The sequence below is a fragment of the Dreissena polymorpha genome, chromosome 10 (assembly GCF_020536995.1).
Source record: "Dreissena polymorpha isolate Duluth1 chromosome 10, UMN_Dpol_1.0, whole genome shotgun sequence".
NCBI lineage: Eukaryota > Metazoa > Mollusca > Bivalvia > Myida > Dreissenidae > Dreissena > Dreissena polymorpha.
This window is the reverse complement of record NC_068364.1, coordinates 87,020,765-87,041,294: the sequence shown is the minus strand read 5'-3', so window position 1 is coordinate 87,041,294 and position 20,530 is coordinate 87,020,765. Positions and strand designations below refer to the sequence as shown.

Below are 20,530 nucleotides of genomic sequence, written 5' to 3'. Positions count from 1 at the left end.
CGAGTCACTGTGACCTTGACCTTTGACCTAGTGACCTGAAAATCAATAGGGTCATCTGCCATTCATGATCAATGTACCTATAAAGTTTCATGATCCTAGGCCTAAGAATTCTTTCGTTATCATCCGGAAACCATTTTACTGTTTTGAGTCACTGTGGCCTTGACCTTTGACCTAGTGACCTGAAAATTATTAGGGGTCATCTGCCAGTAATGATCAATGTACCTATGAAGTTTCAAGATCCTAGGCCTAAGCGTTCTTGAGTTATCATCCGGAAACCATTTTACTGTTTCGAGTCACTGTGACCTTGACCTTTGACCTAATGACCTAAAAATTAATAGGGGTCATCTGCCAGTAATGATCAAAGTACCTATGAAGTTTCATGATCTTAGGCCTAAGGTTCTTGAGCTATCATCCTGAAACCATTTTACTGTTTCGAATCACTGTGACCTTGACCTTTGACCTAGTCACCTGAAAATCAATAGGGGTTATCTGCCAGTCATGATCAATGCACCTATGAAGTTTCATGATCCTAGGCCTAAGCTTTCTTGAGTTATCATCCGGAAACTATTTGGTGGGCGGACCGACTTACGGACCGACAGACAGACATCTGCAAAAGAATATACTACCTCTTCTTCGAAGGGGGGCATAAAAACAAAACACCAAATATTTCAAGAATCGAAAACATACACTACAGCTGAATTGGTCAAGTTCCCCCCGGGTACTACTTCCCCGTACCCCGGGTACTTTGAAGTATACTTCACCGTACACCGATTTTCAAATGATACTTTTGGGTACCCCGGTATACTAAAAGGTACCTCATCTTTCTTAATAAAAAAAATTGTACCCATTTTTTTTTTCGTACCCACATTTTTTTCTTACCCAAATTTTTTTTCGTACCCCAATTTTTTTTCGTAACCTAATTTTTTTTTGACATCATTTTTTCGTATCCAAAATTATTGTACCCACATTTTTTTCCGTACTCAATTTTTTTCGTACCCAATTATGTTTTTTTGCATAATTTTTACGTACCAAAAATGTTCGTACCCATATTTTTTTTCATCACCAAAATATTCATACCCACATTATTTTTCGTACCCACATTTTTTTTCCAAATATTGTGAAGACTTTCACAGGAAACAAGTTACCACGCCGCAAGGCCAGTTTTGACCCAGGGAAACAAGTTGTGCAAAATCGGTAGAGGACCATCATGCCATGTTAATTGCAAAAAATCTAACCTCTGTGCCTTGCGCTTTCAGTGATATTTTAAGCATTCAATATAAATAAAAGGAACACATTAGCATGTTGTGAACGAACTTGGTACAGAAAAAACTAACCTCTGTGCCTTATGGTTTCATAGATTTTTGAAGTTTTCACAATAATTTATACATACGATACAATTAATACATAAAAGCTCCAGGACGGGGCAAGTTTTAACCCAACGAGGGTGTCTCTACCCTGTATGTATCCTTATGTGTGTCTTCCGAGTAACCACTCCGGATTCATGCATAACTACACACCTCATACTGGTAATATCTCTTCTGTTTGTGCCAGTGAGTGTTTCTTCAAATTACCTTTCTAGTTACATGCATACTGTACGGTCTCTCTCCTGTATGTATCCTCATGTGTGTCTTCAATGAACCACTATGGTTAAATTCACAACCACACACCTCACAAGTGTACAGTCTCTCTCTTGTATGTATCCTCATGTGTTTCTTGAAGTGAAAACTCCGGTTAAATGCATAACCACACACCTCACACTTGCACAGTCTCTCTCCTGTATGTATCCTCATGTTTGTCTTCAAGTGACCACTCTGGTAAAATGCTTTACCACACATCTCACACTTGTACAGTCTTTCTCCTGTATGTATCATCATGTCATTCATGTGTATCTTCAAGGAACACTCTTGTGCAGGCCCACTCTTGTGTGTATCCTCATGTGTCTCTTCAAGGTTCCACTCTGGTTACATTCATAACTACACACCACACACTTGTATGGTTTCTCTCCTGTATGTATCCTCATGTGTGACTTCAAGTCACCACTCTGGTGACATTCATAACCACACATCTCACACTTGTTCAGTCTCTCTCCTGTATGTATTCTCATGTGTCTCTTCAAGGAATCCATCCGCTTACATTCACAACCACACAACTCACACTTATATGGCTTCTCTTCTGTATGTATCCTCCTGTGTGTCTTTAACATACCACTCCGGCTACATTCATAACTACACACCTCACACTTATATGGTTTCTCTCCTGAATGTATCCTCATATGTGTCTTCAAATTGCCAATATGGGTACACTCATAATTACACACCTCACACTTATATGGTTTCTCTCCTGTATGTTTCCTCATGTGTGTCTTCAAATTGCCATAATTGTTACATTCATAATTACACACCTCACACTTATATGGTTTCTCTCCTGTATGTTTCCTCATGTGTGTCTTCAAATTGCCATAATTGTTACATTCATAACTACACACCTCACACTTATATGGTTTCTCTCCTATATGTATCCTCATGTGTGTCTTCAAATTGCCAGTATGGTAACATTCATAACCACACACCTCACACTTGTAAAGTCCCTCTCCTGTTTGTAGCCTCATGTGTGTCTTCATGTGACTTCGGTTATTACTAGTATAGTTGGACACCTCACGATTGTACTCCTTTTCATCAGTATTTTCTATGTTCTTCTTCTGTAATATTGCACATTTTAATTGCTTTTCACATGCACTTTGTGAAATGTGACTTTTATTATGTTTAACTTTTGAACTACTGTGCAGCTTTGTGTTAATGGTTGTGAGATTTAAATGTTTTGAATACTTTTTAAGATATGTTTGATCATTTTCTCGAAGCCACTGGTCCAGCACTTGCATATCATTGGATGTAAGTTTATCACCACCATGCATTTTCCTCAAATGACGCGCACAGGGGACTGCACTAGAGAATGCTGTCTTGCAGTACACACATTGGAAAATTTCTGAAAATAACAATATTAACATGATATTCAGGGCACTATATAAACAAGAGTTCCCGGGTCGGAGACATATGCCCCACAAAATAGGGCCTTGATGCTCACTTATTGTGACAGTTACCTTGACCTTTGACCTAATGACCCCAAATTCAGGGGTCATCTACTGTCCAAGGCCAATGTACATGTGGAGTATAAAGTCAATCGGTCAATTGGTTGACCAGTTATTGATCGGAAACGATTTTCACACTTATTGTGACAGTAACTTTGACCTTGTGTCCCTCATTTCAATACGGTCATCTACTGTCCAAGGTCAATGCACATGTGAAGTATCAAGCCAATCGGTCAATCTGTTCACAAGTTATAGATCGGAAACGAACTGGTCTACTGGCAGACCGACATCCAGCAAAACAATATACCCCCTCTTCTTCGAAGGGGGGGGGGGGGCATAACAAAAATACTAATTATGTATGAAATTTGAATCCAGAATATATGTTTTGCTCCTATCAACAAAACAATACTATGAAAACATTAATGAATCGATCTTGCAGAGTAAACAGTTATTTTATGTCATGATAACCTGTCAAAACAGACAACAAACCTTCTCCATTGACATATTTAGGTCTGAAGAGCAAATTCTTGTCTCTGATGATGCCTAGTTCTCTGGCGTATTCATCTCCGTACCAGACAAGCAGTTCCTCTTCTGTAGAAATAGAAATATTAACATATTACTTCTAAAAAATGTGAAAATGTTGAACTTTTTTATGTGACACTAAATTTCTTAAATAGACCTTTGTAACAAATGTTTCTGAAAAAATATGCGTATATATATTTTTAATTCATAAAATTATTAGTCATTTATTTGCTCAACATAATCTAGCTTTGATTGTAAGACTGAAATATAGGCTTTAAGGAAGGTAAAGGTTTCGATTATTAATGACTTTAAAAAGATATATCTAAAATGTTATATGGTTCAAATTGAAGTACAATTGGAACAGTACAAAAGCAAGCTGGTCAAGTTCCACACAAAAATAATGAGTATTTGTATCTGTTCACAATAGCTGCGACATGTTCTCAGTCCCAACAATACATACTAGTGAGAAGCGGGTGTCCCAAAAACTTGGATTCACCTGACATTCAGTGTTGTGTATATTTTGACATTTAGGAGGTTTTTCTAGGCATGAGGCTGCATTATGCGAGGATCTGGAGTGTGTCAAAGACAGCACTTAGAATAATAGCTGCAATTTCCGACCATTTATTTCATACTCTAAGGTATTTAATATTGGTGTGGTCTTGTGCTGTAAGGTAAACAAGAGTACCAGAGAAAAATACACCTTTCCTGTATGGTGATAATCAAGCAAACTGTAATGCGCTGGTTAGGGAAATGGAACCCATGTTTTCAATGTGAGACTACTCTAATCAGACAGCCCACAAATTTAGTATTCATATCTTTAGTCATACAACATGTATATACCTGGTGAAACTGGCTTGAATGTGCAGTAATGGATGCCTCCTTTATACTGGAATGCTACAAGGTTCTGATCTGCCTCTGTCATTGCACAGTTCACATATCTCATCCAGTTAGAGGTGGCCTTGTCCTGGGCATCCACAAAGTTGCTCGCTTTGCCGTCCTTATAGATCTGAATAGCATGGAATCTTACAATAAACAACAAACAGGTAAAAAAGATTGATACACAAGAAAACATGATACCTAATATACTTGCTATTAAGAGCCACATTCAAAATGTTAGTACAATAACCAAACAATGCATTTCGACACTCACCAGTGGTAATGATAATACACTATTTTCTACAGCACAAATAAACGAAGTAATTTATATCTTTAAGTTTCATTCATGGAAAATAGTACAGTACTTAACATCCTTAAACAACATACTTATTTCAAATCTATACACGCTAGTATGCTTATAAAGAACATATAATATATGAAAATATATTAACTAGAAATATGTCACAGACACCAATGCCCACACAACATATGTTTGGACACAGACAAATCAACTATACATTCTTCAGTAGACAAACGAACAAAACATACTCAGCATTGTCTAATTTTCCTTAACTTCCCGAAATTTGGATGTCAAAGTTTTTGGGCTATTTCTCAGCGAAGGAAAGTCCTAGAAAAATGCAGCTTACATCATTATGAAATTTATTCTTACACTCATTAATATTCATAAGGGTTAAAATACGCGCAAATGAAAACAAAGAGAACCACTGTCACGCGCGTCGGTCATGAAATCGTGCTATCAGTGGGAGGGGCGTAGTATAGATTTTCTGTGTTGTTGTGAATAGAAAATAACCGCCGAGGGATAGACAAACTAAGTGATTTTTAGTGCATTCGAAATATAATTTTGTCAGCTTTGAATAAACGTACATTTGGTTGTTATTGGATATAAAATACGATTTTTATTAAAGAAAAAGTCGCACTGGTATTGGAATTTCCCTGAATTCCAGATCAATAATCAGATAATCTGTGATAAGGGGGTTGCTATTTAAAGGCATTAACTTTTGAAGTTTGCATAAGATCAACCCAGAAGTTAAATAGTAGCTGAAAATACGAGCTCTCAGATGAACAGACATGCAGAGGGACAAACAGACAAATACAATGTTTAATGCCTCTTTAATGCGGTGGCATAATGAACATTACATTTGCTTAATAGACTGCTAGATAGATTATGTATTTGTTTCAAATGAAGCTCTTAATTTTTCAACTATTTAGACTGTTCAATTAATCATGTATTTCAAACTAGAACAAGGGCTGTTTGTAAAACATGCATGTCCCCCATATGGGCTGTCAGTTGTAGAGGCAGCCATTGTGTGAATATCTTTTTTGTCACTGTGACCTTTACCTTTGACCAAGTGACCTGAAAATCAATAGGGGTCATCTGCCAGTCATGATCAATGTACCCATGATGTTTCATGATCATAGGCCTAATTATTCTTGAGTTATCATCAGAAAACCATTTTACTGTTTCGAGTCACTGTGACCTTGACCTGAAAATTAATAGGGGTCATCTGCCAGTCATGATCAATATACCTGTGAAGTTTCATGATCCTGGGCGTAAGCATTCTTGAGTTATCATCCGGAAACCATTTTACTATTTCAAGTCACTGTTACCTTGACCTTTGACCTAGTGACCTAAAAATCAATAGGGGTCATCTGCCAGTCATGATCAATGTACCCATGATGTTTCATGATCATAGGCCTAATTATTCTTGAGTTATCATCAGAAAACCATTTTACTGTTTCGAGTCACTGTGACCTTGACCTGAAAATTAATAGGGGTCATCTGCCAATCATTATCAATGTACCTATGAAATTTCATGATCCTAGGCGTAAGCATTCTTGAGTTATCATCCTGAACCCATTTTACTGTTTTGAGTCACCGTGACCTTGACCTTTGACCTAGTGACCTGAAAATCAATAGGCCTCATCTGCCAGTCATGATCAAAGTACCTATGAAGTTTCATGATCCTAGGCGTAAGCATTCTTGAGTTATCATCCGGAAACCATTTTACTATTTCGAGTCACTGTAACCTTGACCTAGTGACCTGAAAATCAATAGGGGTCATCTGCCAGTCATGATAAATGTACCTATGAAGTTTCATGGTCCTAGGCCTAAGCATTCTTGAGTTATCATCCGGAAAACTTATAATATTTCGAGTCACTGTGACCTTGACCTTTGACCTGAAAATTAATAGGGGTCATCTGCCAGTCATGATCAATGTACCTATGAAGTTTCATGATCCTAGGCCTAAGTGTTCTTGAGTTATCATCCGGAAACCATCTGGTGGTCGGACAGACCGACATGTGCAAAACAATTTACCCCCTCTTCTTCGAAGGGGGGCATAAATATCAATGCATCAAGCTAAGCATCACTTTGAAGTCACCTATACCTGCCAGCAATATCCTGACTTAGAGTTGTCAGTGATGATATCGCCCCCATACGGTCCAAACATGATCCTGGAATCCAGTCCTACTTTTGAAAATACCCCAAGACCAGCTCCAATTATTTTTGAAGTTTTTATTTCAAGGTCATCTGGCAAGGTATGGTCAGCTCTATGGGGGTCCCCTTCTGGCATCTACAGTTGATATTAAAGTGTGTACGCACGATTTTGTCAAATATTTATGAATTTATATAAAATGTGTAAAATAACGTATTTTACAAATTAAAATAAAAGTTAAGAAGAACATGTGTCGAGAAATGCAAAATAAGCCAGATATTTAATTCTAAAATCAAAAATGTCTATACAGTCAAATTCGCCAGCATGCATGTACGATGTTAATCTAAATTTAGTTTTAGTGCAGATTCGTTTTTTTCATTTTAATTTCCTGCAACGATATCTATATATACGACACACAAACACTAACTCCGATCCTAATAAAAAGCCGAATGCTTCGGTAATTGAAGGAAAATATGTACGAAATATCTTCATCACAATCGGCTCGGGGCACTAATTTGTCTTTGCTGCATTTTATAAAATTTGTCTACAATGTATAATTTTTGTTGCCTATGTTGTGTTATTGTAACGTATTTTTTATCAATTTATTATAATTTAAAACATATAAAATCGTGCATACTCACTTTAAGGTACATGTATAGGAGAATGTAATGGAAACACTCTTTTGAATTACAATGAGAGGGAAAAATTGAATGCATTTCTAAAATTTATTGACGTTTATTAAAGCAATGAAAACATGCATACATTCATTAATACACTTTTTGAGTAACAGCCTAATAAAAGCATAATAATATGTGATATTTTTGTCATTTCCTTATTCTCTCTTCCATATTTAGTTTATGTATTTAAGATAAACACATTTCCACCTCTTTGTCCCGTACGTAGTTGTAGGGTCCATGGACAGGGCAGTCCCCTTCAAACTCCTTGTTGCATTCTCCACAGTCTAAGAAAAAGTAATCATACTGCAACAACCGAACTAAGTAAAAGCCTAAAATCAACTGGTGGATCAGATTTAAAGAACCCACTTATTTTTATTATGGATACAGGGCCCTCAATCTGTCAAATCCACAGCCGAATTTCTGCCGCATTCCCCCCCCCCCCCCCTAAAACAATTTTTTTTTTTTTTTTTTTATAGATAGATGTCTCATGATTACTATATCTCAATTCTATTTTAATTTTAATTTAATCTTGTCAAACATACTAAATTATGAAATAAGCAATGAATATAGTGCAAACATCTACAAATGTAATAATTAGAGAGTAAGTTAAAAATCCCCCAAAAAGGGAAACGCCGCAAAAATTCCCCCCTGCTATGGGTAGCCACCCGCTTCCCCTAAAATGGATTGAGGGCGCTGGGATATTACAAAACTGCTTATTTTGATGCTTATCTGAAAGACAGCATTTACCTCACAACTACGGTGGCAGAGAGGTGACATTCACTCCTCTTTTTTAAAATTGCACTCCTCTTTTTTCTATCTCGTGGCCACGACTTAGTAACTCGGGATCTCGAGTTAGCTATGTCGTGGCCAAGAGATAGAAAAAAGAGGAGTGCAAAACTAAATAAAAGAGGAGTACAATTAAAAAAAGAGCGGTGCAGTAAATAAAGGAAGGGTGCATTTAACAAAAGAGGAGAGAATTTCGCGATCTTGAGATCCCGACTTAGCTAGCTCGTGGCCAAGAGTTAGTCAGCCAATCAAATAGTATCTTGTTCCCTCAAATTAATCAGCCAATGAAAACGTCCTAAAGGCAATGCTCTGATATAACATAACATACAACTATTAGTACTACTATTACAACTACTACTAGTGCTGCTGTTGTTGCTGCTGCTGCTACTTCTACTACTACTTCTACTACTACTACTACTACTGCTACTACTTCTACTACTACTACTTCTACTACTACTACTATTACTACTATCGCTACTGCTGTTACTGCTCCTCCTCCTTCTCCTCCTCCTACTATTACAACTGCTACTGCTGCTTTTGCTAGTAGTAGTAGTAGTAGTAGTAGTAGTAGTAGTAGTAGTAGTAGTAGTAGTAGTAGAAGTAGAAGTAGTAGTAGTAGTAGTAGTAGTAGTAGTAGTAGTAGTAGTCGTCGTCGTCCGTTGCCCGGTCGTCAGTCGGTCGTCCATCGTGCGGTCCTGGTCTGTCGGTCGTCCATCTGGCGTCGTCCGTCGGTCGCCCATCGTCCGTCCTCCGGTCGTCCGTCGGTCGTCCATCCGGCGGCGTCCGTTTGTCGTCCCTCATCCAAATATCGGTCGTCCGTTGGTCGTCCATCAGTCTTCCCTCGGTTGTCGTCCATCGGTCGGTCGTCCGTTGGTCGTCCGTCGTCGAAGTGGTAGTCGTAGTAGTTGTAGTAGTTGTAGTAGTAGTAGTAAAAGTAGTAGCAGTAGTAGTAGCAGTAATAGTAGTACTAATAGTAGTTTGTTATGTTATATCAGAGCCTTGCCTGCTTTGACCAGCTATATATATGCGTACAGAATATTTACACATGTTACGCAAAATTTGATTGGCTGACTAATTCGGGATCTCGAGATATTGATGCACTCTGCCTTTATTTAATGCACCGCTCTTTTTTTTATTGTACGCCGCTTTTATTTAGTTTTGCACTCCTCTTTTTTCTATCTCATGGCCACGACATAGCTAACTCGTGGGCACGAGATAGAAAAAAGAGGAGAGCAATTCGAAAAAAGAGAAGTGAATGTCACCTCTATGCCACCGTACACAATACCCTATATTTTAACTATACCCACGGTCATATAATTTAACATAAACAGTTCATATGGTGTCATCATATTCTTTTACTTTCTTAGTTATATGCAACACATAATCTTACAGAAAAGCAAATACAAGTATCCCCCATCTGAATGTAGGAGCATTACAATGAGGCCATGATGACTTTAAAAACTCACCCTAGTTCAAGGAACCAATTATTTGACCAAATGACTGTTTGTTACTTCAAATAACCCAGTTTTATTTAACGCATAGAAATGCTCATGAAAAACATTTAGACAAAAGTTGAATCCAAATAAGCCACAAATGAGGCATTTGGAGCGCTATTACTATTTTTCTTAAATTTGACCTGGGGACCTAGTTTTTTCAAAACAAACCTGAAATTCTAAAACGTTTTTTCAAGATGAACATCCTGATCAAGGTTCTTCAAGATTGAATATTTATGCCATATGGTAACAAGGTTTATCTGAAATTTGACCCAGAAACCTAGTTTTTTTATCACATGGTCGCACATGGCATAGATATTGTTAGAACACTCTGACCAAGTTTCATCAAGAATGAATCATAAATAAGGATAAGGCTTTAAAATGGTAACAAGGTTTTCAAAATTTGACCTGGTGACCTAGTTTTGACTCCAATGGACACAAATTCTTATTTGTCCTTTTACTCCTTTATATTGCAAAGTTAAACATGCTGACCAAGTTTCGTCAAGATTGATTAAACAAGAGCTGTCAGAGGACAGCGCGCTCGACTATTCGAGTGCTTGACAGTATAACGTAAGCCATCATGGGGAAATTGTTCATATTCAATAATTTATTAGACAATCTTTCAAAAATAAAAAAAAGGAAAAAAAAAATATAAAAAATTGGGGGGTAGGGGGGGTAGGGGTGGTGAGAGGGGGGTATAATGTGAGGTGTGGTAATTTATTAGATGATGTTTAAAAAAGAATATGGGGGGGTTGGAGGGGGGGGAGGGATTCTGGGTAGGGGCGTGGGGTATTGTTTGGGTGGAATCCATTGTGGTATTCAGGTAAGTTTTGTTTTGTCAAAGTAATAATTAAATGTGATCATAAATAAAGAAGTTGTGGCAATTTAAGCAAAATGTTCAATTATCTAAGTGTAAAAGGGGCCATAATTATGTCAAAATGCTAGATACAGTGGTCTGCTCTTGTTTAAAGGTTGGGGTCAAGTTGGTAAACAACATATAAAAGCAATATGTCAAAGGATATAGGAAATATTTGGGGTAGTACGCAAACTTTAACATAAATTTATCAATAATATGCATATTCTAAGTATAAAAGGGGCAAAAATTATGATAAAATGCTTGATAGAGTTGTCTGCTCTTGTTTATAGGTTGGGGTGATGTTGGTAAACAAGTATGCAAAAGATAAAAGCAATATGTCAAGGGACAATGAAAATAAATGGGGTAGTACGAAAACTTAAACATTTGCACGCTAACGCAGACGCTAACGCAGACAGTAACGCCCACGCCGGGGTGAGTAGGATAGCTCCACTATATATATTTCATATATAATAGTCGAGCTCAAAAAGAGTCTTCTAGAGAAGTAGCATAGATTTTCTAGGATTTTCACATAGTTGTTTACGTACTTGACCAAGTTCAAACTTGGCCTAGATATTGTCAACACAAACATACTGACAAAGTTGTATCACGATTGATTAAACTGTTGTCTGTAGAGTGGTAACAAGCCAAATGTTTACAATACACAACACATTACGCCTACCTTAGACTGACCACAATCGCTTAACTCATGAACTAAGTGCCCAGGAAGTTAAAAATGATTATTAGGTTTGTTACGCTTTAGTGAGACTTTCAAGTGCAAGATGATGGATGTTTTGTACTAGGGCTTACAGAGCAAGTTGTCATCATCTGGAGGTTCCAGGATTATACAGCTAGCTAGGTTACTCTCTCCGAAACTGTTCTGAATCTTGTCCTTTTCTGGGGTCTTGACTTCCTTAACTCTCTGCAATGGTGTTTAAGACAAAGAACATTAATTACATTTAACACATTATATTCTTTTATTTTATGCTTTCCGGTGGTTTATAGAGAAATATCAGTGAATTAAAACTGATAATTTCACTGTTTCAAACAATGAAAATTATCAGTGAAAATTATCGATAATTTTCACTGTTTATGTTAAATGACGTCATTTTTTTGATGAAATGACGTCATTTTCCTAACGAAATTCTTTAGCTTAACTCTTTAACAATGTTTATAAACTGTGAAAAAAGCATAAAAGATCAAGATGCGTTTGTGAAACACAATGTCCCCCTATATGACGTTTGACTTTGAAGGATGACCTTGACCTTGACCTTTCACCACTCAAAATGTGCAGCTCCATGAGATACACATGCATGCCAAATATCAAGTTGCTATATTCAATATTGCAAAAGTATTCATAAAATAAGCGATTTGGGCCACATATATTTGACCTCTGACCTTGAAGGATGACCTTGACCTTTCACCACTCAAAATGTGCAGCTCCATGAGATGCACATGCATGCCAAATATCAAGTTGCTATCTTCAATATTGCAAAAGTATTTATAAAATAAGCGATTTAGGCCACATATATTTGACCTCTGACCTTGAAGGATGACCTTGACCTTTCACCACTCAAAATGTGCAGCTCCATGAGATACACATGCATGCCAAATATCAAGTTGCTATCTTCAATATTGCAAAAGTATTCATAAAATGAGCGATTTTGGCCATATATATTTGACCTCTGACCTTGAAGGATGACCTTGACCTTGACCTTTCACCACTCAAAATGTGCAGCTTCATGAGATACACATGCATGCCAAATATGAAATTGCTATCTTCAATATAGCAAAAGTTATTGCAAAATGTTAGAGTTGGCGCAAACAGACCAACAGACAGACCAACAGACAGGGCAAAAACAATATGTCATAAAAAGAAAATTTGTTGGTTTTAGTGCATTATCTATTTTAATTCACTCGTGATCATATCAAATATATATATTTTCACTCGTGGCTGCGCCACTCGTGAAAATATTATTTTCTATGATCACTCGTGAATTAAAATCGATAATCCACCGAATCCAACAAATATCCTCTATATAATCATTATCTTTTCATAAAAACGAGCAAGGATCCAATGCAACAGCTATGACAAATCTCATTCTCAAACAACCTAAATTTATGCCCCCAAAACAGGGCCTTGATTTTCACACTGATTGTGACAGTGACCTTTGACCTAGTGATCCCAATTTCAATAGGGGTCATCTACTGTCCTAGGCCAATGCACATGGGAAGTATTAAGTCAATCGGTCAATTGGTTGGCGAGTTATTTGATCAGAAAAGATTTTCATACTAATTGTGACAGTGACCTTGACCTAGTGACCCCAATTTCAATAGGGATCATCTACTGTCCAAGACCAATACACATGTGAAGTATCAAGCAAGTATTTGGCTTGTTTGTTTTCAGAATATACATATTACAACTTAAAATTAAATAATAATATCTTACGGAAATAATAACTTAGTTTAGTACCAATCAAATAAATACCTGTTCTTAAAATACTATGTATATTGTATGCTTGTATGTATGTCTGTTATATTTTACGGAGAAAATCAAATTCTATATATTGACATATTTGCAGAGTATTTAGCATGAATATGGTCAATTTTGTTTAAATAATATTATGAAAAGAAGGTAAATATAAACCAGGAATGTATCAAAGACACCGATGCCCCCAACACAAATCTACCTCATGTATATAATATACTGTTGTAAAAACGACCAAGAGACATCCTTCAGCTTAAACTGCCAAAAGAAAATCCTTCCTTTACAATCATCTCAACATTAATGTAATTATCCCCATGCTTTTCGAAGAAAAAGTGGGGATATTGTGGTTATGTCAGTATGTCCGTCCGTCCATCCTAGCCACCTGCTCCTCCTTCACTATTAGCACTAGAACCATGAAACTTACACACATGGTAGCTATGAGCATATGTGCGACAGTGAACTATTTGGAATCTTCGATCTGACCCCTGGGTCAAAAGATATGGGGGTTGGGGTGGTGCTGGGTAAGAGATTTTTACTCATTTTTTTAGGTTTTTTTACTTTAATTTCTTCATTTCTACACCGATTGTCTTCAAATTGATACTGAACCTCTCTTATGACAATAAGGTCAATCTCAGCTATGCATGGCCCCATTACCAATCCAGGGGGCGCCCCGCCAACATAGGCCACGCCCACCCAAAATTGCCTTTTACTATAATTCTTCACCGATTCACTTCAAATTGATACTGAACCTCTCTTATGACAATACGGTTTATCTTAACTATGCATGGCCCCATTACCAACCCTGGGGCGCCCCGCCCACATAGGCAACGCCCACCCAAAATTGCCTTTTACTATAATTTCTTCATTTCTACACCGATTTACTTCAAATTGATACTGAACCTCTCTTATGACAATACAGTCAATCTCAACTTTGCATGGCCCCATTACCAACCCTGGTGCGCCCCGCCCACATAGGCCACGCCCACCCAAAATTGCCTTTTACTATAATTCTTCATTTCTACACCGATTTACTTCAAATCGATACTGAACCTCTCTTTTGACAATACTGTCAATCTCAACTATGTATGGCCCCATTACCAACCCTGGGGCGCCCTCCCACATACGCCACGCCCACCTAAAATTGCCTTTTACTATAATTTCTTCATTTCTACACCGATTCACTTCTTATTGATATTGAACTTCTCTTATGACAATACGGTCAATCTCAACTATGCATGGCCCCATTACCAACCCTGTGGCAGCCCTGGGTCAAACATGCGGCGTGGGGATACGCGCCGGCCTCTACCGCGCCATTTCTAGTTCAGCAATTAAAATGTGAACAAAATTCACTAAGCAGCTAAAGAGGTATTCTGTACCAGTGCTCCAGCTAGGCCTAAATCGAAGGGCGCCGCGCCCTGCCCTCCCGAACCTCCGCCCTGCCCCCCCGAACCTCCGCCCTGCCCCCCCTCCCCCCCCCCCCCCTAAAAAAAAAAAAAAATTTTTTTTTTTTTTTTACATATGACAATTCATAAATCTCTTATTACATTGTTATTAGTTTAATCCTCATTGTAGACATTATATTTGAATGGTTTAATAATAATGGGAATAATACAATTATTTATAACATATAAATTAACATGCAATAGAAAGCATTCCAGAAACACCCGCGCGCTAGAACGTGCCCTTTTCACAAAATACTGCGCGTCGAAAGTGCCCTTTTCACAAAATACTGCGCGTCGAAAGTGCCCTTTTGACAAAAAAGCCCCCCTGCCCTTTTCAAATCCTAGCTGGAGCACTGCTGTACATACAAATTTCAGAAGTGACTGTATGTATTATTTAGTGAACTAGAAATGTGTCTGAAAGACACAGATGCCCCCATATCTTGCTTTTATCTGAAAACCCCATATGTGTTGGAAAAATCTGAACCGAAAGATGGAGGTGCGCAAGTTCACACTATGATTAAAATGTTTGTTAAATTTAAGCCCTCTGGCAGCAATACGTTTTGAGTGTTATTGTTTGATTATAAATGGATTACATGGCAATATTTATTTAATTACTCCAAACACAAGTTAAAACATGTAGTTTTAAAGGATAAAGGTCATAACTCTGATAATGTCGAAAATATCCAAACCAAAATATGAAGGTGCGCAAGTTCATATGTTGGGAAGGTCAAGGCCAAATCTTTATGCCTTCCCCTCCCCCACATCGTTCCCCTTATAAAGTGGTGCATAAAAAAACAGATAAATGGTCATCATTCAGCAAATACTGGTCACAGCAAAATTGGTTTTCTTAACCATCGTCTAATCATTTAGTTCAATTGGGCAGTGAAAGTTTTAGCGAAATCCGCCAAGCCGTTAAAGAAGACATAAAAACTAAAAATTTGGGACTTTATTCTTTTGCGGCAAAAAGACCAAGGGCCCTAATTCTGTCAAAACATTTTGCAACACATTTTCCTTACTTTATGATCATCACACAGGGGTATTCCTCGCTCCATTGGGAAAGGGCCCTAGCCTATGGATTTTGAGAAGAAGTTGCTCATTTTGGGAAGAATTCTCGCTAAAATTACTGCTTAGGGAAATGAAAAAGCTGGTGTAAGTTAGGATTTTTGGGAAAACTGCATGATTTTAAAGAAAAGTTCAATAGGGAAGCGGCCTTTAATAGGCCTCTGTTATATAAGGCTGAAAACCACTGTCACACATTAAGGTTCTTCAACTGAGACAGTTTGAGCAAGATCAACCCAGTAGTAAAAGAGAAGTTGAAAACACAAGCTTCAGGACAGAAAGACACATGTGCATATTGGACAAGTGCAAGCTTCAGGACAGAAAGACACATGTGCATATTGGACAAGTGCAAGCTTCAGGACAGAAAGACACATGTGCATATGGACAAGTGCAGTGTTTCAGGACAGAAAGACACAAGTGCATATGGACAAGTGCAATGCTTCAGGACAGAAAGACACATGTGCATATGGACAAGTGCAATGCTTCAGGACAGAAAGACACATGTGCATATGGACAAGTGCAATGCTTCAGGACAGAAAGACACATGTGCATATGGAGAAGTGCAATGCTTCAGGACAGAAAGACACATGTGCATATGGACAAGTGCAATGCTTCAGGACAGAAAGACACATGTGCATATGGACAAGTGCAATGCTTCAGGACAGAAAGACACATGTGCATATGGACATGTGCAATGCTTAATGCCTCCAAAGCCGTGGTAGCGTAGAAAGAAACACAAAATACAAGTAACTTTTTCATACCTTAACACTCACTAGGTCACCCTTTTCGTTCAACTTCCTCTTAGCTGGTTTCAGAAAATGGGGGACAGTCCTTTTTGCAGCATTCTCTACAAACATATAATTAAAATTAAACTACATGTACCATTATAACTATAAGTTTTTCCACACCCTCTTTTCTCGCCAAAATAATAATTTTTCATGACTCTTAATCTTCATATACCCAGATTATCTTCTTTTATTCAGTGCTCCAAATGTTTGGACAGTTGCATTTAATCTGAATTCATTGATTAAAATGCATTAAATATATTCTGAATTCGTTAACACATCCCATGTGTTTGCACAAGTGGATGACCTTCAAAAAACCTGGTAAATGAATGGAAGAAGTCAGTGGACCTTTGCTACTACTTTTTTACTATGCAAAATATATATAAATTATGATATAAAATAAACTATAGAGTTAGCTTTCTTGTTATATTTACCTCATATAATTTGAAGTAGTCAAAAGAGAAAAAAATTCAAAATGCTTGCATAAAAAAGCAGGATTGCACTTCAATTGAAATCCCTGTACAGCTGTTACCTGTAACCCTTGGCTTGACTTCGCCTCTGGACGACCCTTGACCAGGAACCCTTTTTGGTGACGGAAGAGTTGAATGATAGCTCTTGCTTTTCCTTTTGTTTCTTTCAATGAATAACTCTTCAAAGTCATCAGAAGCACATTTACCAGAGTTTTCTACCAGATTTGAATTCACTGCTTCTGATTTCACATCAATATCTGCCAATTTAAAAATTGTAAAACCAATGGACTGATTTGTAAGAACCTCTTTTTTAATTGATTTATCACAATATTGTTCTAAATTGAAGCTATCTTGTTTGTTGCTTTTTTGCTGTATCTCTTCCTGTAGAACCTGTTCTGATTTGGCACACATAGAATATAAACCAGCAGCCGCATTATACCATTCATTGGTCTCCATTTTGACACAAACAGAGTTAAAGTCATCTAGTCTTTGGTCTGAATTTAAGGTATTCAGACCTACCATAGAATGTATAGAGTTTACATCAGTGTGGGTTGTGGAATCATATTCCTCTTTAATTGCAGTCTCGCTTTCTGTGTCACTTCCCATGACAATGCATTCTCTGTCTAGTTTTCTTCTTTTGTACTTTTTGGAGGTCGCCAGAAGAGGACTTTTCCGTGTACTTGTCATTCTGTAAATACAATGTAATTAACAGATAAACATGTTTATTAAGAGGAAGATACTGAATATCGATGAAAACAGAATCATTGCCAACCATGCACAACATTTATAAATGTGCATGCATATTGCCAATGGCTTGACAACTGCAATCATAAAGTAAAGCATTCTTAAACAAGAGCTGCGTTTGGGAAACACAATGCCCCCTTCTGCGCTCTGAAGTCCTACAGCAGCTTTTTTAGAAACAAGGTTATATTTTAAATGTCAAGGTCACAGTGACCTTAACCTTTGAACTAGTGACCTCAAACCATGTTTGATAGTAGATTGCAATGAGATGCATGCACATATTAAGTTTTAAGAACATAGACCCAAGAGATTTCATTTTATGAGCAAGGTTAAAGTTTTGGGACAGACACACACATACAATGACAGACAGACGGACCGACAGACAGACAGGCCAAAAACAATATACTCCCTGATCATTCGATCTGGGGGCATTAAAAGTTTTTTATTTCATTGAAATCAAATAATTTGTTTTTCAGAATCTGTAACGCCATAATTGACTTACCCACTGTACAGAAACGGATAGAAAGACAGGGGTGGCGTAGGGGGTCTGTTGTATCCATAAATGGCTTCCTCAGTCTGGGTTCCTATGGAGACCATGTTGCTGGTGGTGGGGTGTGTTTTCGTTTTATTCTTGTTGACATGCCTCAGCACCTCGACCACTATCGGCTCCTCGGTGGTACGGAATGACTCCACGGCCTCCTGGTGTGACGCCTGAGACAGATCACGACCATTCACCTGAATCATACAAAGTACACTGGTTAGGAGAGATCACAAACACTTACCTGAAATCATACAAAGTACAAGGTCAGGACAGATCATGACCTTTCACCTGAAATCATACAAAGTCAACTGGTTAGGACAGATCACGATGGACCATTCACCTGAAATCACACAAAGCTAGCTGGTTTGAGGACTCTGGTTTTTGCTTGAAGATAAAAAATAGCAGACTGGTAAGGACTTATATTTTGCGTTAACTCTTTGGTGCCTGCAGGCGCAGGCAACAATTGAAAATAATAAGCATTTTTTTTTTATCACTATATTATTAAATGCTTATGATGTATAAAACAGCAGATCTATATAGCTAACTGCAATTTAATAAAAAATGATAATCGATTTAATGTCTTCCGCTGAAAATTGCAACAGGAATGAATGAGTCAAGATAAAAATATGGTTCACAGATCATGAGAATTCCCTGAAATCAAATGAAGACCTTATTATTACTTTGTTTGTGTTTTAAAATCAAAATATGGTACTGCTGAAAACTGACATATTAAATCATTTTTGGTGAAGAAAAACTTCATAGTGTATTACTCATGGAAAACACATACATCATGAAATAACCATTTAAAATTGATAAAGAGTGTTTTGGGGAATGGAGGGAGGTTACAAACAACAGCACACAATTTAACTGAAGAATAAAACTGAATTAACTACTAAGCATTCTCATTACACGGACAGTTGTTTGCGTGTGGGAACACACCATTACAGGTTTAATACATTCAAATAAACTCTAATAACAATTACTGTCATCTTGATGAAGAGCATAGCGTTGCTGTCGTTCTCAAAACTCATAGCTCCAAAATTTTCATAATATTTTTTCATCTTTTCCGAATATATTAAGTATGGCGCGTGTTTTGTGCTATATCTCGTAGCTCTACGCCAATCAGAGCCCTTGAAAAAGCCACGTGACGAAATGTTGTAGAATGATTGTTGGCTTTTTTCCCGGCGAAAAGTCATAGCGACGCCATTTCACCTATAGGTACGTCGTTTCGTTTGGACAAATTTGACAAAAACGTTTTTATAAAAAAATTTATTTGCAACTATGAGGTTTCCCATCAGGACGAATTATTGTACCTCATAAAAATGACAAAACTGTGGTGACAAAATATCGTAGCTACCATGTCTGACTGTCAGTATGACTTATCAGTATGACTTACTCGTCTACGGCTTATACCGTTTTTTGCAGCTTCATTTGTTTGGTATTTTTACAGAATTTCAATTTCTAAAACATCGTTATAAAAAAATGAGACGGTTTTTTCTCTCTCCTGAAAAGTTGGCATTTTGTAGCTACGAGGTTTGAGAACGACAGCGACAATAGTGTGACGAAATGTCATTTGGACTGCTGTTGTTCATCATAATTAGTTATGATTATAATGATGTGTTACAACAATAGCAAAAATTCCAATCACTGCACGCCTACATATTACAAAATGTTCACACATTTTAGATAGACAGATCGCTTTATAACAGACCCCAATCAGAAATGTCACCACTGAAAGGTCATGGTGCCATAAATCAGAAGAGAATCACAACTCTTGTCAACATCACAATATTTTGGCCTGCTTTATCACCCTAAATGTGACTTGTAATGGGCACATTTCTATTTTACTGTAAGCATTATACCAATGTAAGTACACAATTAATGCAATTCGCATTTGTTTATCATACTTTGACAAAACAGTTATTTATTTTGACCCTTCAACTCTTTTTGCAAGTATCGCAAAACAGCAATTTATTTTTACCATTCAACTATGTTAGCAAATATCTTAACACTTTTTTTATATACACAATGTTCATGATCTGGTAAGAACATGATTACACCTATCTCAATCACCATTTTCTCAAACAATTGGATCCAATTTTCTCAATAATCTTAAAAGGCAGCAGAGAAATTTCCAAAAGAGTTTCTGGAAAAAATGCCGATAAATTCCAATAAATCAACATAATTGTCTACAAAACAAACATATGCACATCCTCAGAAGTGGGAAATGAGGGGATCGCTTACTTGACAGAAAAT

At 37.3% G+C, this 20,530-nt stretch overlaps 1 protein-coding gene across 7 annotated transcripts in view; it reads right to left on the bottom strand.

Moving 5' to 3' along the window:
• Positions 1-1,343: 1,343 nt before the first annotated feature.
• Positions 1,344-20,530, bottom strand: part of LOC127847563 (histone-lysine N-methyltransferase PRDM9-like) — a 32,351-nt gene continuing 13,164 nt past the window's right edge. For 2 of the 7 annotated variants that reach the window (XM_052379570.1, XM_052379569.1), the window contains 9 exons: positions 18,236-18,468; positions 17,055-17,680; positions 16,499-16,584; positions 11,559-11,670; positions 7,824-7,900; positions 6,892-7,077; positions 4,448-4,613; positions 3,575-3,676; positions 1,344-2,982 (listed from right to left, as the gene is read on the bottom strand). In XM_052379570.1, coding sequence (XP_052235530.1) covers positions 1,892-2,982; positions 3,575-3,676; positions 4,448-4,613; positions 6,892-7,077; positions 7,824-7,900; positions 11,559-11,670; positions 16,499-16,584; positions 17,055-17,680; positions 18,236-18,330 — 2,541 coding nt within the window. In that variant the 5' untranslated portion in view covers positions 18,331-18,468 and the 3' untranslated portion in view covers positions 1,344-1,891. Of the gene's footprint in view, positions 2,983-3,574; positions 3,677-4,447; positions 4,614-6,891; positions 7,078-7,823; positions 7,901-11,558; positions 11,671-16,498; positions 16,585-17,054; positions 17,681-18,235; positions 18,631-20,530 lie in introns of those variants that run through there. The other 5 variants (XM_052379571.1, XM_052379573.1, XM_052379572.1 and 2 more) reach the window with 5 other exon arrangements.